At 39.6% G+C, this 15,525-nt stretch overlaps 1 protein-coding gene across 4 annotated transcripts in view; it reads left to right on the plus strand.

Moving 5' to 3' along the window:
* fras1 (Fraser extracellular matrix complex subunit 1) overlaps window positions 1-15,525 on the plus strand; it is a 257,602-nt gene that overhangs the window by 148,816 nt on the left and 93,261 nt on the right. For all 4 annotated transcript variants that reach the window (XM_046034200.1, XM_046034201.1, XM_046034202.1 and 1 more), the window contains 4 exons: window positions 9,717-9,872; window positions 12,078-12,224; window positions 13,065-13,211; window positions 15,350-15,490. In XM_046034200.1, coding sequence (XP_045890156.1) covers window positions 9,717-9,872; window positions 12,078-12,224; window positions 13,065-13,211; window positions 15,350-15,490 — 591 coding nt within the window. The remainder of the gene's footprint in view (window positions 1-9,716; window positions 9,873-12,077; window positions 12,225-13,064; window positions 13,212-15,349; window positions 15,491-15,525) is intronic.

Here is a 15,525-nt window from a genome sequence, read left to right on the forward strand (position 1 = left end):
GCCAGTCTCCAGACCTGAATCCAATTGAAAATCTTTGGAGGGAGCTTAAAATTCGAGTTGCCAGGCGACAACCTCGGAACCTGAATGATTTGGAGGCTGTCTGCAGGGAGGAGTGGGCCAACATCCCTGCCGAAATGTGCACAAACCTTGTCACCAACTATAAAAACCGTTTGACATCTGTGCTGGCCAATAATGGCTTTTCTACAAAATATTAACATGCTGTTTGTCCAGGGGGTCAAATACTTGTTTTTCCTCATCAGATGGTTATCAATTTTTATAAATTCATATGATGTGATTTTCTGGAATTTTCTTTGGGATTCTGTCTTTCACTGTTAGAATGTACATATGATTAAAATTATAGATCGTTGCATTCTTTGTAAGTGGGCAAACCTGCGAAATCAGCAAGGGGTCAAATACTTATTTCCCCCACTGTATATTGAGGAAGATTTCCATAAAAGAGAAGTTTGAAATAGGAATTTACCGCAAAATGGAGAAAACTTTTCATACTTTCCATAAACCTATTTCCACCTCTTGGTGTAATAAAAAAAGAAAGAAACTTTTAATGAGTTTCTCGCTTACAGTTATGCTTTTCAGAGAAACTCCACATAAAAAATCCACCGGGATAAAGACAAACTCTCTTTAGATCTTTGCTAATAAACACCACGCCTAAGATGCTTCACACCTCCCCGACTCTCTTCTCTTGCTATCATACACACAAAATTCTGTTTGTCTTTGGCAGCCAAAATATGATAAACTACCAGACAGAAGATAAATAGTATAGGTAAGATTGGAGCGTTTGATTGTAAAGGTAGCCCATGCTGTTGTCCGCCTCCTTCTAGCTGGGTAATGAAATGAGTTTTTACCTATCTGGACCGCTGGCTGTAAATTAAAAACTGGCGTGTTTACACGATGGGAAGCCAGCATGGAAGAGATAGCAGGGGGGTAAACAGAGTCTGAGGGAAAAAATGGAGGCATTGACTTTTAATTACAGTTTTTGATGACACACACTGTTTGAAACTGCAACCACATTTTAGCTCACACACACACACACACACACACACACACACACACACACACACACACACACACACACACACACACACACACACACACGTACATATGTGTGCAGACACACACTGCTGGCTCGCACACACACAAGCAGATAAGCATGTGTAAACACACATATTTGTTTGCAAACACACACATGCACACACACACACACACACACAACTTAATCTCAAATAGGTCAAGCTCAGCCAAGTTCTAGTTAATAAAAGATGCCTTGTGGCACTTCTGGGCCATAGAAATACTGGGGTCATCATTTCTGCCTGGCCCAGGACTCACACACACACACACACACACACACACACACGCACACACACACACACACACACACACTTATACACAGAGTTCCCTCTTGACACATTATTTTTATTGCTTTATTCATCCCTACTTTACGTCACACACACCCACACTATTTGTCATGCTCACAAACACACAAACACAGACACACACAGCCTGGGATTACCTCTGTCCACCCAGTGATACCGTCGCTGTTACATAACCTCTTAAGGCGATGAGGCTTTCGCTCTCAATCACGAGTTCATATGAGAGCAGCCTTCAGAGGCAGATGTCTCCCTATTGGCTGTCTCCTCTTATTCTCCCCCTGTCCGTCTTGTCTCTCACTCTCTCTCTTTGTGTTTCTTCCTGTCTGTGTCTCTCCACAGGAACTCACATTTGATTTGCATTTGACAGCAGCAACATTCTTGTCGCATACATATTACGGCCAGTCCAGCCACATGATTAACCAAATTCCACAAGCGCTTGTCATTAAAAAGCTCTTACCTGACAGTCCATCATGCTCAGTCCTGAACTGCAGCTCATTTGTGATTTATGTTTTTGCAGAAGTGCCCACATATATTGGAGACTGAAACCTATATCTCTACCCATAAAAAGACACAGTAATGAAAAAAAAAAAGTCAAAGATCTCAAATTTGTTGTTGTTGGGCCGAGAGATGCCATCGTCCATCAGGTTTTAATCAACATGAACATTATTATAGATTTTAAATATGCTTCTCAAATTTCTTGGAATTCAAGCAGGAATTTGAACGGAATTAGACATCAGTAGACATCGCCCAACCCTAGTTGGGCCAGTGTTTCTGATTGAATGGAACCTTTTAGTTGGCTCTGCTAGCTTTCTTTCCATTTTCTTGTGTCATTATCCTCAATGTTGACTGAGCCAACCGTGACTCAGGCTGCTTAAATTATGACAGTTATAAACAGTCCCAGGTGAATGATGGGAACTAGGAACGTGGTAGAGCTGAGAAATATCAGAGGTGTGTTGAGATGCAAAGAGCCTGTAGAGTATGTAGGTTGGATGTACTGTATTGTACTCTGATTCTGTAAACTCATACCACTTGGTGAAAGTGACCAGATTCTGACTGTTGTGCAACTTTAAGCATAGAGCTGGAATTATTGTGGTACACGTAAACATCTTTGTGAACCTATGCAGAAAAGGTTGTTATGGGTAAACATAGGTCTCAAGGAGGAGCCTTCCACATCTCAACAATGCGTGTTATGGACCTGACTGGTTGATCCAAAGTCAGGTGGAGAGGTTTTCTAAATTATTTCTTTCACAATTTGTGTGTAAATTTCAGCAACATACTGTCACAAATGATGGGACAGAACATTATTTTTCAAGACACTTACATAGTATCATTATCTTGACAGTATCTTATCTTGTCACAGTCTATTTACGCTGATCAATACACATCCTGTCATGTTTGTTTCATGGGTAGTGGTTTGTTTACACTGTCAGTGGGGTAAAAGGGATTTCCGTTTTCTGATTTCTTCTCCAAATGCGCAGTTACATAATGTTCTGTTCATTGTCCCCAGAAGATGAAGCCTAATTTTAATCATTTGATTAACTGAAAATTTTATTAAAAGTTATGCATTCCTGCTCCCTAAAAGATGAATACATTTCCTTGACAATGCCATGACCTTCACTATAGAGGAGGAAGTGGTAAGGCATCAGTAGTAACAGACGTGGCACCTACTAGGAACCACTAGCTCACCTGTTTTGTGACACAGATCATGAGTATAATAAACATGGGAAATGCACATGTGTAACCTTTTTCTAACTGCATAGATTAGAATTTCCCAGTCATCAAAAGTGGCTGATGGTGCACTTTTCCCTCTCTCTGGTGGTTCATACCCCAACATAGAGATGGAAATTAGCTTGTAGAGCCATACCCAATGGCTGCTGGCCCCTCCCACAGACTGAATGTCTATTTGGTTTGAATGAATATGTTGGTGGTTGTTGTGGTAAATGTACTCCTTTACCTATGCAGGTTGTTTGTGTGTGAGGGTAAACACAATAATTAGACATGGCTCAATGTAAATTAGACGTAAACAGACAACCAAAACAACTGCAACACAAACAAAGCCCATGTGGTCAAAATTAAAATACAAAAAAGTTCACACTATTTTTGCTGTTGATACTGACCTCAGATTCACACCGGAAGCACGAGATGTTAGTCTCACGTGAGGAGTAATATCGGCTGCAGTGTGGGAGAGTCTAACTGTCTTGCTAACCTGCTGCCTCTCACTCTTCCTCTCTGTCTTCCATTTTCCTAATTCTTTTTCAACTGTGGTGTAAGGAGAATCGACCTCTGAGCCAGTGACGAGCAAATGTTGAAATATTTCTAGAAAACTGCAGCTCAAGGCTTACAGCTACAAGAGTTTGCTTTGCATCATAATTGTGTTGGAGCCGTTATTCAACAACATATGAAGCTTAAAATAGACCTGCACATTGGATAACAGGAATGCATCACCATAGAAACAAGGCATACCAACATTGAAATAAAAGACATGGGATAATTCTTATTTGTTAGCTGTTGAATAGAGAATGAAAACCTTCAATGGAAAGACATTTAAGACACGTTGGTGCCTACAGCAGCAGCTGCTGTCTCTTCATGTGTCTATTGTGCATTGATGCTAAAGGCAAACATGCACTTAAACAGAAAATTAGCTACTCTACTAGACCACTGATCATTATAACTCCATTTAGCTCAATAGATAGTAAAAAAAAAATTCTCTAGTTATGATTGGGAAACTGTTTTTTTTTAATTTATTTATTTTTATTTTATCTTGGGACTTTTAGAGCATTTTCCTTCAATTACTTATTCACTTTTTATGTTTTGATTTCTTGTTTGCCTTTGGATCAGTTCATCAGAAAAAATGAGGCGGGATGCTGGCATAATTACTAAAGTCTAGTTGTACTCTAATTTACAAGCTCTGTATAATTTATGTTTTGTAACGCAGGCATTAACATTTCAGTGTGACCCTGAGCCGAGGCTGGTGCAGGCCTTGTTTAATATTTACAGAGGTTAACATTGTGTACCCTGCAGACAAGTCTTACATCAGAATTATAGAATAGAAGGAAATTTATACAATATAAACAACATGGGTGTGAAAATTTAGGAGTGAAATAAAAACACTGACTGGGCGCACAAAACACTTTTGTTTGGAAAGATATTTGTTGCTGCATCTTTGAAAGGGTTATATCTTTCATTGGCCCTTTTTTTCCTTTCCTGCTGAAGACCCAGGCACAAAGCTAATTACTGCTTAGTAGAATATGATGCACTGCTCTGTGTGCCTTAACACTATAATTATTGTGAGCTTCATCACTAAGGCTGTTTTCTGATGTTCCGCACTTGATGTGAACATAATTTAATTGTTGTTGTCAGCTTTGTGCCTAAAGTTTTATTTCTTTTTAAAGGTCAGCTACTTATAGGTCCACACAGATCAAGTCATTGTGTGCTCTTGTCCTTCATTTGTACAGTAGAAACGTCTTCACACATATTTGTTCTGCATCTGTTCTGGATAAATGCAGGCCTTCGTTTGAGTGACATACTGGAGCGAAGTTAGAATGATGTACAAAAAGACAAAAGTGTCTCCTAAACAGTTTCTAGAAAAGTCCTTATTGTACACGGAATAAAAATTATAAACGCAACACTTTTGTTTTTTTGCCCCCATTCATCATGAGCTGGACTCAAAGATTCTCTATGTACAAAAGGCCTATTTCTCTCAAATATTGTTCACAAACCTGTCAAAATTTGTGTCAGTGAGCACTTCTCCTTTGCCGAGATAATCCATCCACCTCACAGCTGTGGCATATCAAGATGCTGATTAGACAGCATGGGTATTGCACAGGTGTGCCTTAGGCTGGCCACAATAAATGTCTTGAGTTCAGCTCATGATGAATGGGGACAAAAACAAAAGTGTTGCGTTTATAATTTTGTTCAGTGAAATTCTGACATCTAAATCAAGAGAACTTATTCCGTTTTTGGGGACAGAGCCAACGATGATTCAGTACTAAGCATGGAGACAAAAGTAGGACTTCTTTAATAGCTGCATCTATAAATCCATTCTTTGTCGGGGCGACATGTCTAGACAGGGTGAAGTCAGCGTCGAGGACCACACAGCCTTTCCCTCTGCAGTGCTCTCTCCTTTCAAATGCCTCTAACTTCAAATAAAGATGATGTCTCACTTTTGTGCCTCTTGCTTTCTGAACTGCTGCTGCACTCGGGCTCCATTGCTGCTCGGAGAAACAAGTTTTATTGTCTTCTAAACTCCACAAAGTCACAAGGAAGCAACTAATTTAGAGACATTAAGAATCCTGATTTTCCTGTATGACTCTCTGTAAAGACATTTGTGCTCTGTATAATTCAGGAGATGCAGAGAAAAAAGCATGATATAGGGTAATGTCGGGTATAAATCCAGCCCACAGGAGAATACAATCTTCCAGAATGCGTGCCATGCATTTATAACTCCAGCATACCTTTTTTATGTGCTTCAAAAATGGTAACTACGCCATAAAAAGGGACTCTGACTACCCAAATCAATACCATTTTAGTTTTATATTCAGTTTTAGTCTGCACAGTCAATAATCCCTGATGCCTGAGTTATCTTATCTCCTCCGTGGAGCCATTTGTTTAGCGCCTGGAGCCGGATTGCCTGCAGAGTCTTGGCAGGAGCAATGCTGATACGTGTTTTGTTGTAAAGTGATGTGATGTGAAAGGTATGGATGAGAGATGACAGAGAGGAAGTTCTTTATTTTCTTTGTCTTCTTATACTCTGTTGATGTTGGATCTGCTTCAGAAGGAGAGTGTGACTCACCTGGGCAGATGCCATGTTCAGGAGATTGGAGTTTGAGTTCTACAAGTGTTTGTCAGAGGAAAAGCTGCTCTGAAGGCAGAAATAATTTCAATGTCTGGGTTTAAATGTCAGCTATTCTGTAATAGGCAAGCACACAAAATAGCTGTCAGGCACAGGAAGAGAGATCAAAACATTTTCTCATTTAATTAAAATCATTGACAATGTAGTTGAAATGTCATTCACCGTGTTCTCACACTCAGATATCTTTTGAAAGAAATGTGGACTACGTGGATTGTACCAACTTGGTGAAAATATGACCAGATTCCATTACCAGAAATAACTCATTCTAACCTAAACCAAATAATTATAACTTTACCTACCTTTAACCCCAAAAATTTCACAGCAAGTTTGTAGTAATTTGACAAATGTGGAACATAAATTTACTATAAAACTTCCATGTTGTAACACTATAACACAAAATAGAGACAAACACTTTTTATACAATATGCTTTAAAAACGTGCCTTTCTGGAAATATTATTAATCTAAAAGTGTGAATATTCCTCTACTTGATGATATAACATCAAAAAAAGAGAAAAAATCTCATGATCATTATTAGTATTATTAACTTACAAAAGTGGACATTGTCAAATGTATAATGTTTATTTGTAGAACGCTTTTCACAGACATGAATTACAAAGTGCTTTGCCATGAATGAAAACACAGAAGATAAATTGACCACATGAAGAGGGAGTGAAATAAAAAACACAGGACGTAGTAAAAATACATAATAATTACACAGTACTTTCCAAAATACATAATAAAGTACCCAGTATGAGGTAAAAAAACCCCCAACAACAATAAATCGTAAGTAATAAAAAATATACAATAAATACATAAGATGCAGACCTGATGCATACAGATTTAAACAGGTATGTTTTTAGCTGGTTTGTAAATGTTGATTGTATCTTATTTTCAAGTTCATTCACTTTATGTCTTGAATGTAAACTTTCATCGGCTGGTGCCTCTCAGTTTTTAGTCCTGTTTAGTCCCAAACTGTGTCAAGTAGTTCACCTGGACTGAGAATGACTAAAATAAAAGTGTGTAGAGCCAAACAAGCACAGCTCATAACTCGGGCTACAGGGCAAAATATAGAGATACGCAGGAGAAATTAAAATATAACGAAACGTTATTAATTTTCCATCTCATTTTCCATCTCTCGGTTCACTTGTGTTGATTAAACATCAAGTCCTTTTTTAAGACTTGAGACTAAAGGTATACAAAGTTTTGCCCTCAGGGCCCTGAGACTGACTCTGCTGGTGTAAGCAGAGTCAGTCTCATCTTTTAAAAACTTCTTAACTTTCTGCATATTGTTAGTGAAAATGAAGCAATGAGAAAAGTACTAGTCTAAAGAAAGAGCAATGAATGAATAAGTATATTTAACTATGCCATGGAAACAGGGAGTTAAATATAACATGCCTGTGTTTGCAGGGAAAAAACATAAAAACATAATCTCCTCCTTTTTGCGGCAGTAGAAGAGTATTTCTTTCCTTTTCATCTCATGAGCACATGGTTTAAAATTCAGGTAACTCCAAGGTCAGTTCTACCATTATTTGAATTCACTTTTCATTGCTTTTATTATTAAATACATAACAAAAACTTCTGTTTTCTCATTTGCCTTCTATTTGACTCGTCTGTCAAAAAGTATTGTTATCTTTCTAGTCATTCTCATATTCTTAAAGGATAAATAATAATAATAGTTTTGACTTGCATGCATCACTCAAACTATGTTGTTGAATGCTCAGTTTCGATTTATTGCCAGATCCGATTGATTGACTGTTCACATTATTTTGTAAATGTGGCCCTGTCAAGCTCCAGTGTGAACTGAAAGCGACCCGCATGCGTAAAAGAATAGTACGACGTCACGCACAGCATGATGTAGTACGGAATTAAACATTGAGGCTACAGAGGTTAGCGTCTACGGTTTTATTTTTAAGTTGATTTCTAGAGATGAGTGATTAACTAGAGAGCAAATGATAACGAGATCGAGGACAAGGACAAGGAGAAAGACAGTCCACTGACTACCTTCATTTCTGCTGTCCTCCATATTTGCATTCACCGCGGCTCCCGCTAGCGCACAGTCGTGACGACGGTCGCTCTGGAGCGACTTCAGATTCACATGGATTCTGATCTGACAGTCCAGACTGAGGTTGCATTTCAAAAGCTCCGACCTTTATCTGATTTGGACCGCATATGAAAGTGGCCCAAATCCAAACTGAAAAAGATCAGTTTACATGTGACCTTTTTGTCTGATTTTTTTTTGTGATTTGATATCGGTTTGCTTTCCACATGTAATCTCTCCAAAATGTCTGTCATTTACATTTATCCTTCGGAAAGAACACTTCTTTTCTTTCTAACACCCCCATGTGATCTGCCTCATTGTCTGTTCTCACATGCTCAACACGCAACTCTTCACCTGCAGAGCCCCGTTGTTCTGCTTTTCACTGTGTAGATAGTTATCTTGGCACGGATGGATCACTTTAAGGTGCGGCTCACAGTGCCAGCCAGACACAGATACCATCAGATAAAACACCACGAGGTGTTCTCCATTGTTCTGCTAATATTGGCTTCTTTTGGACGACCCTGCTGAGCTACGTTCTGTGTGTATATACCATAAACTGTATATACGGGTCTGTGGGTAGGTGGGAGGTAAGGGATGGCATATACAAGCGTTTATCTAAAAGAAAGAGGAAGATCAAAGTTTTTTGAGTTGAGAAAATACACAGAAAGTTCCTCAATTAAATCTGACTTTTTGAATTTTTCTTCTGTGTAACTATTCTTTAGTAATTGCTGTGGCCCACACTTGTTGCTCTTTGCCTTATGTTGTTGTTCTTTTGTATATCTTTCAAGAGGCTTTGAATGCCCTCAAACGTTACTCAAATATTATGACCACGTGCATAAACATTCATCAGCTCTTTGCCCCCCTTTAGTGAAGTTTAACACTTACAGAAGAAACAATAGAGCTGAGTTGAAATGATTGGACAAAGTTCCTTTTTTTGACCTGAGAAAAAAAATCAGAGATGCTTTTATCTTGGATTTAAACTACTGACCACTGACATATAATTGTTTTGCAAAACATGTCCTTGAATGTAATTGAAAAGTCTTTATAGATCCTATATATGTCCTTAAATTTCATGTTCAACTTTATGTAGCCTGTTTTAAATTGAGTGTTTTCCAATTTAAAAACCTGCTCTATAGATTAGGGCTTTTATTGTTACAGTAATAAAACATAAACTTAAGTTTGTTAGCTTGTCAGCTTTAGGATGATACCACATCTATATGTATGAATCCAAAAACCAGAAAAGTAAAATAAGGCAAGGTGTGATTAAAAACAAAAAGAACTTTTCCAGACATTACATCTTGGTGATGTAACCACAGTACAGCTGTAGTAGCAACGTGTTACCAAGTGTGACTTTAATGGTGGCTTGATGTTAATCTGTGTACAGTGTGAAGATGTAAGAGATATAATCCTTCCTTCCTGTGTGTGTTTTTCCTGCAGCATGCAGCTCAGACTGTCAGCGCTGCACGGCAGACCTTATGACGGGCATCGGCAGTGTTTGTCTGTGGTGTAAAGCGCCGAGGAGCTGGTTGCTGGGCGATCACTGCGTCTCCCACTGTCCCCGGGGCCACTACGCCTGGCATGGAGCCTGCATCAGTAAGGACTTTTACTCTCCTGCCTATACACACTACATAACAAGTTCAGAAGTTAGGCAGTAGCTGTCCTGAATCTAAAACATGTAGGAAGAATCCCATGAAAGCTTTTATGTTTTATTCATTAGTCAGATATCTTCAAAATTGACCTAATTTTTTGACCTGGTAGGAGATCTTTCTTGACCCTTTCATCAACAGCAAACAGAAGAAATATTAAATTCAAGGACAATTTTTAAAGAAAGATTCTGCTTCATAAATAAGTCTTTACTCTTGTTAGAGTTCTCAGAGGTTTCAGTGCATATGATCACAGGCTATAGAAGGACATAAGAAAACTACTCACAGATACTCTCATTGATTTTCTTATGAAGCCCAATAGTACACCAAATCCCCAGAATTTCCCCAGCTCACGGCTGATTTTTTGAAGCTCAACTGTAAACTTTAGAGATTCAAAACAATGACTGGGCAGATATTTGAGGATTAGAAGGAGTTACTGTGTTTGAGAAAAGCTGTATTCATGTTTAAACAGTTAACTGGACGTGATTGTATAAAAGGCTACATCTATAAGACAAAAGTGTTTCAGTTTATCACTAGTTGAGGATCAAAAAACAGCATCATCATTCTCAGTATGTGTTATCCACTTTCTTATCCTGCTCATCATCATCATCATCATCATCATCATCCTCATCATCATCATCCTCCTATGTTTCAGCAGTAGCCTCTGCCTCCACACAGAGCTGCTGAAAATCTGCACACAAATGTAAATGCAGTGTGTGAGCAGGAAGCTCCAGGCTGTAAGAGCCAAACCTCAGGAGTCTCATTTAGCTGAGACCTAGGCACATGATTGCGGGGACAGACAGATAAACAGACACACACACACACACACACACACACACACACACAAACACACACACACACACACACACACACACACACACACAAACACACACACACACACACACACACAAATATATAAAGAAACAAAGCAAGAGAGATAGAAATAACGTGTAGATACATGTACACCCACAAACAAGCAAATAAACATCAGGCTCTATGATGAATTTAGCTACATCGGTGAAATGTGAAGTTTCCATTTTTTTTGTGTGAGTTGATGAGTATTATGTAAGGCTGCATTTAACCAGTGTGTTGTGGCGAGGTGTGGGGAGTGTGAGAATGATTAGACCCTTGATAGTGATTAGTGAGACTTATGAATATGTATTTCTAAACTCAAGAATGTGGCTTTAATCAGAATGTGTGCATGATTTTCTTTAATCAGGGACTTGATTGATATTTCAATCATTGCTTTTAGTCATCCAGTTTTTATAAGAGTTTTAAGATTTTCACAGTGGGCCTATAATGACGGCACTGATTTCAAACTGCATATACTGTATATCTGCTTTCCTTTTATAGTACTTTCATGGTCTTTATTGGTTCAGTAATTATGTTAGTTCCCAATAATACAGCATTATTTTGCTGTCCTCTGTGTACCTCATTCATATATTCTAAGCAGTAGGTTAAAGGGCGGGTATAGACGAATCACTGTGACGTTGCACTAACAACAGTCACTTTCGGGTAGACAACTGGAAGTTATTTTTACAAACATTTGTAAAAATCTGCAAATGTCTTTATTTCGGTTTTTATTTTCAGCCATAACTAACTTTTAAACTTGTATAGTTACACGGTGGTCCGACCTATCTGTTGTTTCTGCTGTGCTTATTTTATATATTGTGTTGCTTTGCTAACATTTCTGATAAACCCAAGTCTATCCAACCGCGACATCTCATCACTTGTCAGGCAAATTTTGTGTAGGCGTAGAGAGTGGAAGTGATAGCCGAGTAGGTGGCGTGGCTGGAGGCAGTTGAGGTTAGTGGAGCTGGCAGATTGGCCAGGAGCAAACAGGAGACAAAGGTTTGCAGGCACGTTTAGCAAAAAGCAAGGCATAAACAGGCAGCTCACGGGAGAACAAGAAACTTGGCCAACAGTTACTATTGCTATGGCTGAATCAACAATCTGACGAGGAGTAGGTGGCGGCCTGGGGTTCTTGTACAGCGGGAAGGTCAGATGAGTAGGTGGCAGGAGAAAGCCTGAACAGACACACACATACACAGAACAGACAGGGGAGACAGGAACGCAGGGAGAGGGGAAAACACCACACAACACTGGGGACTAACCCAGCATGATAATGTTAGTGAAAGAAAATGTTTTTTCCCAGGATGCCATCCGTCATGTGATGCCTGCAGTGGGGCGGGGCCTCTCTCCTGTACTTCCTGTCCCACCAACAGCGTTCTGTTGCCCTCGGGTGTCTGTGCTCCCATATGTCCTCTTGGTTACTATGACAACGGTCACAGGATCTGTCAGGGTAAGTGGGACACCACCACTGCGTCTTACCTGAAAGATAACATTTAACATATTTGAAGAACCAGAGATGTCACTACATGCAGTCTAGTAACACCTCCAAAATAATTACAGCTGAGATCAATTTGTGTTGCAGGTGATCCCTAATGACTTGCAGAAGGTGGACAAAATAATAAAATAATAATAAATAATAAAAGTACAATAGTCCTTTAGTAAATACCAGCTCATTTTGTTTTGAGACTCTCTTGATTCAACTTGACCTGCAATGGAAGCAGCAACTTTGCAATGTTTGTGCCTCTGTAAGTTTCGTTATGTTGCCTTGAAAACATTTAAAAACAGCAACTGTCAGGCGTTAATTCAACTTGACACATACTGCTTACTGGTATTCAGAATAATTTGGAACTGAACTAAAAAGCACTCAGACAGTGCATCCCTCTGCCAATGCTGCTTAGTCTTCTAAATCAGTCATGGGATGCATGTGCCAGAGTTTTTGCAGTTAGTTATTGACTGAAAGGTGTGCAATTTTTCATAAATGCCCATACTTGGCGTATTAAGAAATCCTTTAAAATATTCCTGGATCTTCACACAAAAGACAAGAGACATATTTATCTCCTGATTTTCTACCAAATTTACTTTGTCCTGTTTACTAGCAGGTAAACAAACACAGTCTTGTTGGATGTAATAATGATTCGGTATCTGCAGCCTGAACGGAACAAGAGTCCAGCAAAGCCACATTCAGCCGGTATATGTTGATGGCAGGTGTTATTACATTCTGTCACTGATCCTTTGCCCTCTGACCTTAAATCTAACCAGATCTCAATGTCGACCTTTTTGTTTTCGTTAGCATGTGACAGCCAGTGCCTGACGTGCGACACGGCTGAGATTTGTACGGCGTGCCGCGACCCGGCCAAGGTGCTGCTGTTCGGAGAATGCCAATATGACAGCTGCGCCCATCAGTACTACCTTAACACCACGACCCGGGCCTGCAGAGGTACGCCGCTGTCGCCATGACAGCCCCCGACACACTGCAGTGGTGGAGGATTGGGGTGGGGGGAAACACTGGTTAATAATGAGGATATGTAGTGCACCCTTTATGATATTCATGAATTATTCTCCACTCATATTGCATGTAGTGAAGTGTGCTACATTGAGTTTATGGGGTCCATTGATCAAGTAATAAACTGGGGGACCAAATATGCAAATCCTAAACATTGTGTGTGCGTTCTAGCTCAGTAACACCTTCCAGTGTGCAGTGAAGTTGATGAATGAGCCTCGGAAGATCCATGTCCAGACTGAATAACTTGTCCTTTTTTCATTCTGCACGCAATAACTCTGTTCGTATATATAATTGTCCACTAAATAGCCCAGGCCGCATCCTGTCAAACTGAATCTGACTCCGTTTTATTGCCAACTCACAAATAAGATGTGTGAAAATATGTTTTGCCTCTATTCTCCTTGGTGCTTATCTCAAACAATAATGCCTACATGGGATTTAGGTTCAAAATATGGGCAGCCCAACAGTGTTGTCACTCTGGCTTAGCACAGATACTGTCTTTAATTCAATAAAAGCCATTTCATGTAAAGCCTACCTCCCACAAACATCACTTCATAGACTTCCCTTTATCAGCAATTTGGTTCAATGTAATGAGATTTTTCCAGGTAACAGGAACCCAAAGGAACCGGCCCTTGAGGTGGAACCACGTCTGTCAATGGATTAGCAGCTAAGCTAACTGATAATAGCAAGATACACAGTTTGATTTCCTGTGAGGCAACTAGAAGTGCCTCCAACAATGACAGGTGGTTTTAGCCATCCAGTCCGTGACGCAGTGTTTATCCCCCAAGCTAGCTGCAGCCGCTACCTGGATAATCCAATGAACCTTGGATGAACTCAGAGCGTTAGAAAGCAGCACTGCTAGCTGCTGTCTGAAAACTTAGAGGGCTTTGAGGAAACCCTGGGAGCTTTCAGTTCATAACCACAGGGAGAATTTCTTATAAACCCATCAGCGATTCTCCCAATAACCTACATTTGTTTCAGTTTATCAGTGATCTTTTTCTAGTGAGGAACCTCTATTTTACCTCTTGGCTCCGTTTGGATCCTCAGAAAGAGCAGAGTAGAGTAGAAGCCTTTGCCTTTGAATGTTTCTTTCTTCTACTCTCCCACTGTCACGTAAGACACAAGTAGGAACAATATATAAAACCTTTCAATGATTTAGAGTTAGAAAGTTACCAAGGACTTCACAAATACTAGTTAGTAAAAAAACAAAAAAAAGTTGACAAAATATACAAAACAAGGGTGCTAACTGTTAGCAACCATATGTACGTATGTATATGTGTGTGTATGTATATGTATTGGTACCCAGACAATGTATCCTAGTTACTTTGGCGATCCACGGACTTCCCGTTAAAGCTCCTCCTGCAGGTTAACACTTCTTGAGTGAAATTTGCACTACTATTGAACTGAGTGACATTTCATTTGGTGTATACATTCACGTTCCTCAAATTACAATAAATTTGGTGATGATATCACAAAATATTAACACCTACCACGTTCATGCTCATAACATGTTAAACTCCTTTCATAGAAATAACTAAAGAAATTTACTGAATTTACTTCACCCAGACTTCTTTGGGTCAGAAACAAACTTTGGACCGCGACTTGTATTGATCTTATAACTTGGTTTTCTTTACAATGAGAGCTGCTAGCGTGGCTGTAGACTCTTTGACTTGTCATTGTAATGATGATATGTTTTGCATTAGAACTGTGTATTATATAATACCGTGGTAAGTCATCTCTCCTTTGTAAAACCTGTGTCCTGCTGAAATTTTATTACAAACCTTAGAACACAGGGCTTTGTTTGTCCTAATGGTGCATAATTTTCTTGTCAATGTTAATGGTGTACAAACAGATTTGCAGGTGATGAGAGAGAAAGAAAAAAACACAAATGGGTTTAAAACAAATCCCCTGCTGAAAAAGAGTTTATTAATCTCTTTTCTCCCCCCCCTCGCTTCTGTTCTGCTCTCACATTTTGCTCATGCCTTCAAAATCCCCTCACTTCTAATCCCAACCTCCCTACACACACTCACATACACCTCCTCCTCCCCCTCCGCTGTCCTCCATCCTGCTTCCAGAGTGCGACTGGAGCTGTAACGCCTGTAAAGGCCCTCTGCGGACAGACTGCCTGCTGTGCATGGAGGGATATGTGTTGCAAGATGGAGTGTGCACCCACGGGTGCTCCCCTGGCTCATTTCAGGACGGTGACAAATGCCTCGGTCAGTCCAACAGCAAGCAGATAAGCTGACCCACA

This window comes from Micropterus dolomieu, linkage group LG21 (genome assembly GCF_021292245.1).
Source record: "Micropterus dolomieu isolate WLL.071019.BEF.003 ecotype Adirondacks linkage group LG21, ASM2129224v1, whole genome shotgun sequence".
NCBI classification, from domain to species: domain Eukaryota; kingdom Metazoa; phylum Chordata; class Actinopteri; order Centrarchiformes; family Centrarchidae; genus Micropterus; species Micropterus dolomieu.